Here is a 10624-nt window from a genome sequence, read left to right as displayed (position 1 = left end):
GTGGGGGGATTCTATCATCTATAAGGCCCGTTCAAATACTCTTATTTATTGTGTACAAAAACCCCTGAAAAGTCACTTACAAAAAAACTTGTTCATGCCCGTCTGAAGATTTACGAACTCCAGCTTTTTATCTGACTGTGCATTCTGACAATTTTCTGCATTTCTCTAAGAATGGTCTGGAAAGGGATCTGGCAGGAAATAAAGAATATATAAAGTATTTTGATGGTCTCCAGAAATGCCAATTTCAACTCAGCATCTGCCGACAGGTCTACCTAATCTTCCAAACTCTGTGTAAATCCTGGATCCACCATTTACCAGCTGTGTAACCCTGGACAACGATTCCATCTTTCTGACCTCAGTGTCTTTCTCTGCAAAACAGCGGTAAGAATGATCCTACTTCAACAGAGTTGCTGTGAGGATTCACTGAGATAATGTGTACAAAGCTCCTACAATAGTACTGAACCCACAGTAAGTACTGAGTGAAAATTAGCATTATTGCAGATTTCTGCTCCTATGAAAGTTACGATTGTGAATTACTACACTTATACACTTCCTCTGAAGTCTAAAGAAATCACAGGCTCCTCCCAAGATTTGGAAAATTGAGCTCATCTTTTTCTATCTTCAGAAAAAAAATCTAGTTAAATTGTTCAACGGTTAAGTTAGATATTATCTGATACGGAACTAAGTTTGTGAGATATAAACAGTATTCTGTCCACCCCTCCTTAGTTAAGCTAAGAGGTATTAGCTTTATTATTTGCTAAATGTCACTTAGCATTTGATAAATGTAGCATTTGATAAATGTAGCATTTATAGTGCATTCTCCGAGGACTGGAAACAGTATTGTAGAACACCAGAACCTGTTTTCCCCTTGAAGTAACACGCTGTCTCAGTATATAAATTACCCAGTACCCAAGGTAACGGAGAAGAAAACCTAAGGAAGTTTGACATTTACTTTGGAGTGTGATAAAGCAATTGAGACTGTTGAAATTTAACACTACCTTGAGGTCTTATTACACTTGCATGTCACTCCTTAGTGCAAACACACTTTTGCTTTATAGAAGAGCCCAATACATTAATCTACAGCCTTAAAGTGAGTTACTGGTTTCATGCAGATCCAATCTGAGAATAAATTAGGCCCTTTTAAAGTGTATTACAGAATGTTGAGCTAATGGTAGTTGATGACGTATATTCACTCTTTGCCAAGTTGTCGGTACAAATGTGATATGATTACATCTAGGACAAGAGCCTGAATTTAAGTAAGGATTTTAGAGCTGAAGATCACAGAGATTATATCATCCACCAGAGGCCCAGAGGGATTAAGTGATTTGTCTAAGGTTATACAGATAATAGGTGGATATCCCAGATTTCAGACTAGACTTTCTTGAGCTCAAGTTCAAGGAAGGTCCATTCTTCTACACTATGCATTCAGCAATATATTATAATGGTAATAATAATTACAATAACCCCCATCTATTGCATACATCCTGTGGGCCAAGGGTTCTGGTAAACTCCACACATATAAACCCTCCTCTGACCCTGACCCTGTTCTATTCCTCTCATAGCTCCATGAGATATGTCTGGTTCTCATTTTACAGAAAGATGACTGAGACTCAGAGTTTGTGACTTGTACAAGGCCTCACAGCTAGGAGATGCCAACAGCTGGGTCCAATCTCAGCTCTGAATCTGCACTCTGTCTACAGGACTAGTGCTTTGCCCAAGGAGACCAAAATGACCACATCTTGTCTCCTGGTCTTGAAAATTAACTAATTCACTTTTAATGACATCAAGTGTAAACAATCTACCAAATTATTAAAACATTATCTTTTTGTCTGTGTAGGCCATGGATCAAGACCATTAACTTATAATCAGTGATATCCAAGAGGATGGGAAGAGAATATTAAGCCTGGTGCTCTGCAAATTAATACTTGCAGGTAAATGAGAAGTATCATAGGCATATTACTACTTACTTAACGTTTCATTCTATTTGAAAGAGAAGTTCCCAACTGTTAAATACTACCCTACATTTTAAGCTTAAAAATACGCTGGACATGCGACAATGGTGCTGAGTACTTTGGGGGAAGATCACAACAGTCCTGGTAGCAGTGTCACAGCAAAATATTTCAGAGGTACCAGATGAGCTAGCTCCAAGGCAAATGAGGCAATATTATGTGTAACTGTTTGTTCGGAAACTTCTTTTATTAAAAAAGATTTTAAATATTAATGCTATTTTCAATACAGGTGTGATAACACTCAATAAAGCATGGTGTACTTGATATAAATTTCGGAATGTAACAGTCCATCTAGTTCCTGGTCCCCTCCAGTCCCCACCACATACCCTAGTAGCAAAACGTACACACCCGTTTAAAAATGAAGAAGCTTTTGGGCATTGGGTGAGCACAGTGGGGTGGGGCAAGGAAAGTGCTCTTTCCTGAATTATTCATGCTTTTGGCTTTGACTTCAGTTAGTAACATCAATTCTAAGAGAACTGAGACAAACTCTTCTATGTTCCGCAAAGGGAGGGAGAAAAAAGCCTGCCATTCGCAAGCAGCTATGGGCAAAACCAGCGCAGAGTACAGGGGTCGGGAAATTAGGGATTAAAAAAAAATTGGAGTAAAGTGCACAGTTACTGTCAAAAATATATTATTTTGATCCTAAGAAAATTAAAAGATTTTATCTAATGGACTAGATTGCTGACCTTTTAATACATTTGGTTTTCATTGAACATACAATCACCATCGGACATAAAAAGACTAGTTTGCTTAAAAAAAAAAATCCTTGGAGTTATCTACAGGAATCTTGTGGACGCAATTCAAGGATAACATTCTGCAGCTCTTTGGATATTGAATGATGTCCTCGGATCAGTCCACAAAAGAAACAGGGACCTGTTAATGCACTGATTCAAGTGGGCGTTTCTCCCATTTTCTCTTTCCTCCTCCCCAACCCACCCCTTTCTCTAAATGCCTGTGCTTTCCAGTTCTTCTTCTACCCCTATGGCATGAGACCTGGAAATCATGATGAGTTTCTCCTTGTTTGTAAACTGCCTCTGCACCGGCTGAGGTTGCTCGGCCGTGGGTGGCTCCTGGCTGGCACCCTCCGGCGAGCTCTGCTCCGCACCCAGAACGGGGGCGGCCACAGAGTCTCGCGTTTGACCAGCTACTGCGTCCAAGACCGACTCGGTGGAGGTGCCGGCCTCCCGCAGGGGTGTGTAGCCCTTATTGCTGCTGGATGGGTCATCCGACTGGGAGCTCCCGGAGTCCCGCCTGGTGGGGGGCAAGCCCTCCAGCCGCAGGGGTGGCGAGGGGGAGGCGGCTTTGGCCAGAGGGCTGGAGTCCGGGTCCGCACTCCCCGGGGAGGGCGGGGGCTCGGGGGACGGCGGCGCCCGGTAGTCCGGGAGCCCGCTGGTGCTGCGGCGCCGCAAGGCCGCGTACCTGCCGGTCCTGGGCAGGCGGCCGCCCTGCCCCCTGGCGGCGCGCGCCGCTACCGCGCCCTCGGGCTCCTCCAGCTCCTGGCGCGCCCCGCGCATGCTGCCCTCTGCTCCGCGGAGGTTGGTCATGCTCAGGTCGAGCTCGCCCCTCGGGATCTCCAGGGAGCCGCGTTCCCCCGGAGGCCTCTGCCAGCTGCAGCTCGCGCCCTCCGCGTCCCCGTCCCTATCGCGGTCCCCTTGCAAGGGCAGCAGCGCGAAGGCGCTCAGCGAGGAGTCCACGAAGGAGCTGGCGGTGCTCTGGCGCCCCCAGCTCTCGGGTGGGCTGCAGGGCGCCGGACTGCTGCAGCTGCTAGCGGCTGCGGCGGCGGTGGCAGCGGCGGCCCGGCGACGGCCTGCCACGCCCGAGCGCTCGCGGTAGACGCTGTACACGGCCTCGGCCAGGCTCGGGGGCTCCCGCGGACAGCGCGGGGAAGAGGCCAGGTCCGGCGGGGACGCGGCGCCCCGAGGGCGGCCGCCGCTCAGCGCCGCGGGGTGAGGCGGCCACGAGCCCTTGGCCAGCATCGCCGCCGCTCCGAAGGCGTCCCCGGCGCCACCGCAGCTCCCGGGCTTCAGCTCCAGGCCCCGCGACTGCACGTAGCTGAGGAAGCCATTGAGCGGTATGGCCCCGGGGGGCGCCGCGGCGGGGGCAGACGACGAGGAAGAGGCGGCTGCGGCCGCGGCGGCGGCCGCGGCGGCCGCCAGGTCTTTGGCGCGGAGGCTGTGCACGTCGATGACGGTGGAGTAGAGGTCCCGCAGGTTGATGATTTTGGTCTTCTTGTCCCGGTTCTCGTGGAGGACCGCGTTTGCGCAGATGAAGAGGAAGATGCCGATGCCCATGATGAGGGGCCCGAAGACCTTGAGCTTGTCAGAGTGCAGGTAGCCAGAGAAGATGCGGAAGAAGAAGCCCACGGACGTGGAGGAGGAGGAAGGGGAGGCGGCTCGTGCTGGAGGCGTGCTCCTGGGCGCGCCCGCGGAACTGGAGTTGACACCCCCTGGAGCCCTAGGGTGGCTCCTGGACCGGTTTTTGCTGCCACTGCTGCTGCTGTTGGCCGTGGTTGGGACGCGGTGGCTGCTGCCCGCAGGCGGCAGCTGCTTACCCCCCTCCCGATTGGCCCCGGTGGCCTTGGGCCAGTAGCCCACCACCGCCATGGCTATGCCCACCAGCAGCACCAGGATCCCACAGAGGGCGATGAGCCCTGAGATGGAGCACAGCTTCAGCTTGCCTTTCACCACCACCACGTCGTTCTTGCGCCTCTTCTTGGCTTTCCGCTTGCGCTTGGGTATCTGGCTTGGGGGGCGGAGTGGATCCTGCTTTCTGGCGGAAATCCTTAGCAGGCCGCCGGTGGCGATCATGGCGAACTCCTGGATTGCAGGACTAGCCTCTGGGATGGAGGCTTGCACAGGGAGGGCGCCAACTGCCCACTAGCTGCTCAGCTACCTCCTCCTGCTGCAAAGCAGAGGAAGACAGTCAGAGGGTGTCAGCTTGGCTGCAGTGACATCTCACGCTGCAGCTGCCCTACTCCCAGATCCCACTCCGTGTGTGCCCCCCACCCCAGGGCCTTTATCCACTAACTGAAACAAGGCCGTGTACAGAGGCTGGGGCCAGGTAGACATTAGGGAAGGGAAACGTTGTTGCAACAATAGGTGGTTATAAAACATTGCAATAACTAATATGTGGTGATAAAACCATCTGAGAATATGCCTTCTTCTCCTCGCTCCCCACCCATCTCCCCCACACACTCCACGGTAATATGAGGGTTTGAAATGAACAATGCAGTTCCAACCATTAGTAAAACCTAAATGTAGGGACTCAAAGTAGTGGTTAAGGACTTCCCTGGCAAGATTCTTTCCCTCAGTCCTTCAGGAATTGGAAGATTTTTCAAGGGAGCTGTCACAGGAGTTTCAAGCCTCTCTAAGCTGGGGAATCTGTCAATGTGTGGCCCAAAGTCACTAAAACAGTCAGGAAAGTTACTACTGTATAAAGACAAAGGAATTTATTTCACTGGATGAAAATCAAAGGTCATATAATGGCAGGCAGGCGGTTTATTTACTTCAGATAATTAATAGAGAGTTCATCACTGGGGAAGCAGCAGAGATATTGCAATACTCTGACAATAAATCCCTTCACAAAGTTGTCTCCCACCTATGCCTGTTCCTACAGCTATGTGCAGGCAGATCCCTTGCACAGCCTTCTCTCCTCTCAGCAACATCTGGACAGCTTCTTGGGGTGGAATATTTAGTTTTAGGTAACTGCTTATGTAACTGAGCTCTTCCTTCTGGCCTTCTTTCCTCCCTCAGAGGAACTCCCTTAAAGGTATCATGTGTCAGATTTCATCCGGGAATTTGAGAAGTCCCCTGGAATCTCCAAGAGAAAGATCTTTTTCTCATATGGGAAAATTACAATTAAAAAAACTAACACTCTGCCATAATAGCTTTCTGACCCCTTATTAAGGTGCCAAGAGCATGCTACAGAGTCCCAGTATTCAAATGAGTAGGCAACTAACTAGGTAAAGCAGTCTACATAATATGATGATTTGTAGAATGATATTTCCCCCAAGCCAAAACTGTTTTGTTTTGTTTTGTTTTGTTTTGTTTTTCCCCCTTATCCCTTTCTCATGAGGTCATTTAGGAAGGGAGGGTGGCAACAATCAATGCACTACTCTTAGGAAGTTTATTTAGTTGTTTGTAATAAAGCCTGGGTAGGTAAATTCACAAATGCATATTTGTGGTTATTCGGCAGCCTCTAAAAATTACAGTCTTGCTGTATCTCCAGAGTAGAACATTTTCTGTCCCATTAGTTGTCTTCCCTCCTATGAGATGCTAAAATCAAGGACATTGTATGAACTGAAAGACTTAGATATCACTCCCAAGCCTTTTGCTCTTCTATCCTTTATCAGATAATTCATGTTTTAGAATAAATTCCCCCTTGAAAATGTGTGGTAGGTAGAATTTTGCTTTTAATTGGTGATTGGGTGAAAGGCTTTGGCCCTTGAGTTCCTCCATTATATCAATATAGGCAGGATCTTTTCTCCATCAGTGGGAATGCAAATGGTAATCAGCTCTTTGCAATATTTGCAAATCAATATCTCTTTGGGACTTCGCTGGGTTTCAGTAAAGAGAAGCACCAGGTAGATAAGAGAGGGGTCAGTATAGAGAATACATCTATAAACCTTTAAGCTGCACCAGTAAGTACAGATTGAAACAAACAAAAAAAAGAGCTTACTGTCTATCTCTAATCCCAAATAAGTAAGCACATTTATTATGTGGTTGTAACATAGAGACTGTTGTTTTAAGTGATCCTTGGAGTCCAGCATCTTAAATAATCTGGAGATCCGTGGTTATCTTAAGAAGGCTTTAAGGACCAGACATTTTTTAGAAGCGAACTCAGACTCAGTTGGCAGGGTGGCTCTCCCACCGCAGAAAGGCTACATGTTTTGTTGGGCATTGATCAGGTGCACCGGGAGGCTGGATGCCTTGGGGGAGGGGGAAACCCACTTGGATTTCTCCTCAGCAAGGCAGCTTTGGCTCCGGTAGAATGTAAGGAAGGTTGGAATGGATTTCAACAGTCCTTTACCGCACATCTTTAAAATGAGTTTAATAGCTAGTAATTAACTCCCTCGTTTATTATTCCTTCAGCTCTGTTGAAGGCTGTACTCCCTTTTAATGTATCATCATCTGACACGAAATACAGACAAAGGTCAGATGCCACGGGAGACCCACCTTTGAGGTTTTCCTTTATACCTAATGAAAGAAAACAAACTTAGTAGTCAAGCTTGGCTGCCCTCGCAATTTACTGCCTGGAGCTGGTCTTACCGTGGCTAAAGAATGGAGGATGGGGGAAGCAAAGGAGGGATGTCTAAAAATACAACTGCTTCCAAGAGAGACATTCAAGTTCTCCGCTCATGATGGATTAAGCCCCACTCTGAGGCTCGGAGGCTCGGAGCCCACAGGCTGGGAGCGCTGTGCTGTGCCCGGTACCCAACCCAGGTCCTCGACCCCCGGCCCCTCACTGGCAGGGCGGCGACCCCCTGGCCCCTGGCTTTGGTCTGCTTATTGATGTTAGCTGGAGTCACATGAGTGCAGCAGCTGGGAGTCCGCCTCTGGAAAGAAGACAGGCAGGAGCCAAGTGAGGGCAATCCTGAACTAGCTTTTTCTGGGCAGCGCATCCCGTGTAGCCAGCCCAGGCAAAAGCCTCTCACCGAACACCAGCCCGGGGCGCGGGGGCTCGGGGACCCGAGGGGCGGGGAGGGGCCCCCAAGGGCTGGGGACTGGCAGAATTGCTCAAAATGGCAGCACTCTCCGCACACAAGATCGCTCACTTACCCGGGGAGACCGAGGGAGGTCGGGGCCGGCGAACGGGCGCTCGGGCGACACAAAGGAACCATGGAGAAACTTTTTCAGCCCGAGCCGACGGCGGAGCGCAGGGACAGCGCCCCGGGGCCCTGCATCCTAGCGCGGCTCAGCAGCCCCGCGGGGGCGAGCGCCCGCCCCAGGCTCGCAGTCCCCGCCGGCGCTGTGGCAGGAGCCATTTCCAAGAGTTTCCAAGAAGTGTCAGGTCCTCCGCATCCCGCATCCCGCCTCGGAGCCCTCCTCTCCGCCGCTCATCCTCCAGCTCCCGGCGTCCCCTAGCGCGGCGCTCCCGGGTGGGCCCCTGCGGCCGCGCCGCCGGCCCTCGCGCCTCTTTTGTGTGGCTGCGGCGCGCCGGGCTCCGCCGGGTGGAGTTGAGCCCGCGGCGGCGGCTCGGGGCGGCCGGACTGGCGGCTGTTGCTAAGAGACCGGAGCCATGACACAGGGAAATTGCGGCAGGGTGGCGGTCGGGGCCCGCCCGGCTCGGCGGAGTTGGGGGGCGCCCCCGCCCCCGCCCCCCGCCCCACCCCCCCCTCCGGCGCCCCCCCACGCCGCCGGCCTTCCCCGCTCCCCCGCGTCCTCCGCCGCCCGCCGCCCGTCCCTTCGGAAGCGCCGATTCCTCGGGGAGGAGGAGGCGTGAGGGGAGGCGGCGGAGGTAGCCGGCGCGGGGCGCTCGGGCCGCGGGGCAGGGGGCGCGGGGAGCCTCCTCGGCCTCGGCTCTCCCCGCCCCGGGGCGCCCCGAGACCGCCGCCTGCCTCCGCGGGCAGCTTTGTTCTTCTTTCTTCCAACTACCTGTCTGAGCCGCGGGCCCCAGAGGCCCCAAAGAGAGGCCCGGAGGGTCTCCCCAGCAGCATCCGAGGGGCGCTCTCGGGGAGCTAGGGGCCAGAGTCCGCGGTCCCTCCGTGCCTGCCTCCCTCCCCTCGTGCCTCTGTCTTTTGTTGCCTCTACTCCTCGGCACGGCACAGCCTGGGCTCTTTTCCCCCTCCCGCTTGGGAGTTTGCAGTGTGGACGCTCGGCGAGCACAGTAAGTTGTCCCCCAGCGAACTCGGGCCCGGGCGGAGTGGAGCCGCCCCCGCCGAGACGGGCGCACCGCGGGACGCTTGGAAGCCTCTGTCAGATGTGCTCGCGCTTCGCCGGGCTTTGTGACCAGCCTGACCGGGACCCGGCAGCTGGGGCTCCTCGGAGATCAGAATGGGCTCCGGGGCTCTTCCTTGGGCAGCCCCTCCTGCTCCTCCCCGGTGCGGTGATCAGCAAGCATTAAAAGGAAAACTATAATTCTCCAGGAATCAGGAATCAGGGTTAGAATCAAAGAGGGGAGGTGGGGGTAGGGAGGATGTCCAAACTCCCTACGTCATTTAAAAAAGAGAGAAGGCGAGAGAGAGAGAGAGAGAGAGAGAGAGAGAGAGAGAGAGAGAGAAAGAGAAAGAGATCGAGATCCTGTTTCCTAGTTCATCCCTGTCTTCTCAACTGTAAAGTAAAAATGACAGGGAAAAGACAATTTCAAAGTGGAATTTCCCCAAAGAGTATTGAGAAAGTGAGAAAGATTTCATTTATCTATTGAAATGAGGCAGCCAGGATTCAGGAAGAAAGGAACAGAAGAGCAGATGAAGCAAGTGCTGTCTGAAATTTTGGATCCAGACAAATATTTTGGTGGTGGTGGGTGTTATATATTCTGAGTTTTGCTGCTTAGGGGTCCACAAAACCCACACAGGAGGGCTCTGCTGCCCACAGCTCCTGTTACAAGATTGTTCCCCACATACACAGCATTCACTTGTGCTTAAATCTAGAGCAGACACTTTTCAAAAAGAACAATAAAGACAACCAATTTACAAGTTCAATGATATAAATGTGAACAGTGATCTAAGAGATGGGGATAGAGACGGTGGGGGACAGGAGGGAACGAAGCAGAAGTGTTTTCTAAAAGGCAACCCTGCATTCACCTGTTGGAAAGGTGGCCTCTGTCACCCTTTTCAAGCAAATAACGAATCTGAATGATGATCAGGGTGTCCGGAACCCACCGCCTTCCCCCTACCTATTCATGCTCAGATTCAGGCTATTAGAAAACAAACCATAATGAAGGGAAACTTTTAAATCCCACATTGGGTTGTTTCCTTTTAGAGAAATCACTGCAAAGGAGAAATAATAAGATCTAGCTGTCGTTTTCTAAAGCCTTTTTGGCTCTGAACTTCCAGATCTCCTGAATCCCAGTAATAATCTGGTATTTTTTTACAAAGATTGGGCCTACAGTCTCACTTCATTGCACAGCTAGCTGCCAGAGTCTATGGGTGGCAGTTCCTGTGCTCTGTTTGCTGGGCTGTGCAAACAGGAATAATACTGCAGAACTTCATTAGGATTTTAGGTGGATTAAACTGCTAATAGTTTCAAGTTTCTGTGTAAATTATAGCCATCATTTGCACATTTAAAACTCATTTGAGGGATTTGGAGACGAAAAGAATTCTTTTCTAGACAAAGGGCCTTGGGACATAGCTAGTTTTTTCTTATGTTGATGATTGCAACAAAATTTATGGCTTATTACTCAAAGGCTTCCTTCCAAACTGCGCTTTTTGGAACTTTGAACTGTTTAACCTGAATGTTATCACGTTCAGTAATTTTCTTTGTTTTCAGCTCATGGTATCAGAGGAAATCATGCAGATCACATCTGTTTCCAGCAGAGTCCTTTATCCCCTCTGTAATACAGAATCAACATACATTCCCAGGGGCTTTCAAGTTATTAGAGTTATTTTTAAAAGAACAAGGATACTCTTGGCCCTTCTGGAGTTATTTTCCTTCTAATCTCACTGGCCATTTCAGTTT

General features: G+C 50.7%; 2 protein-coding genes across 3 annotated transcripts; one reads left to right on the top strand and one right to left on the bottom strand.

Moving 5' to 3' along the window:
- Positions 1-2759: 2759 nt before the first annotated feature.
- On the bottom strand, positions 2760-8318 carry TMEM200C (transmembrane protein 200C). Of its 2 annotated transcripts, none has more exons than XM_063699428.1 (2): positions 7787-8318; positions 2760-7563 (listed from the first exon to the last, which is right to left on the bottom strand). In XM_063699428.1, exon 2 carries the CDS (start codon positions 4814-4816, stop codon positions 2954-2956), a length of 1863 nt encoding a protein of 620 aa, XP_063555498.1. In that variant the 5' UTR covers positions 4817-7563; positions 7787-8318; the 3' UTR covers positions 2760-2953. The 2 variants fall into 2 exon arrangements, with proteins under 2 accessions (XP_063555498.1, XP_030859684.1); XM_031003824.3 differs by having other exon boundaries at positions 2760-4910.
- On the top strand, positions 8247-10298 carry LOC129528247 (uncharacterized). The gene is made up of 2 exons (XM_055368066.1): positions 8247-8301; positions 8452-10298. Exons 1-2 carry the CDS (start codon positions 8247-8249, stop codon positions 9069-9071), a joined length of 675 nt encoding a protein of 224 aa, XP_055224041.1. The 3' UTR covers positions 9072-10298.
- Positions 10299-10624: the final 326 nt, after the last annotated feature.

This window comes from Gorilla gorilla, chromosome 17, assembly GCF_029281585.2.
Source record: "Gorilla gorilla gorilla isolate KB3781 chromosome 17, NHGRI_mGorGor1-v2.1_pri, whole genome shotgun sequence".
NCBI classification, from domain to species: domain Eukaryota; kingdom Metazoa; phylum Chordata; class Mammalia; order Primates; family Hominidae; genus Gorilla; species Gorilla gorilla.
The sequence above is the reverse complement of the archived record's forward strand: the minus strand, read 5'-3'. Positions and strand labels throughout refer to the sequence as shown.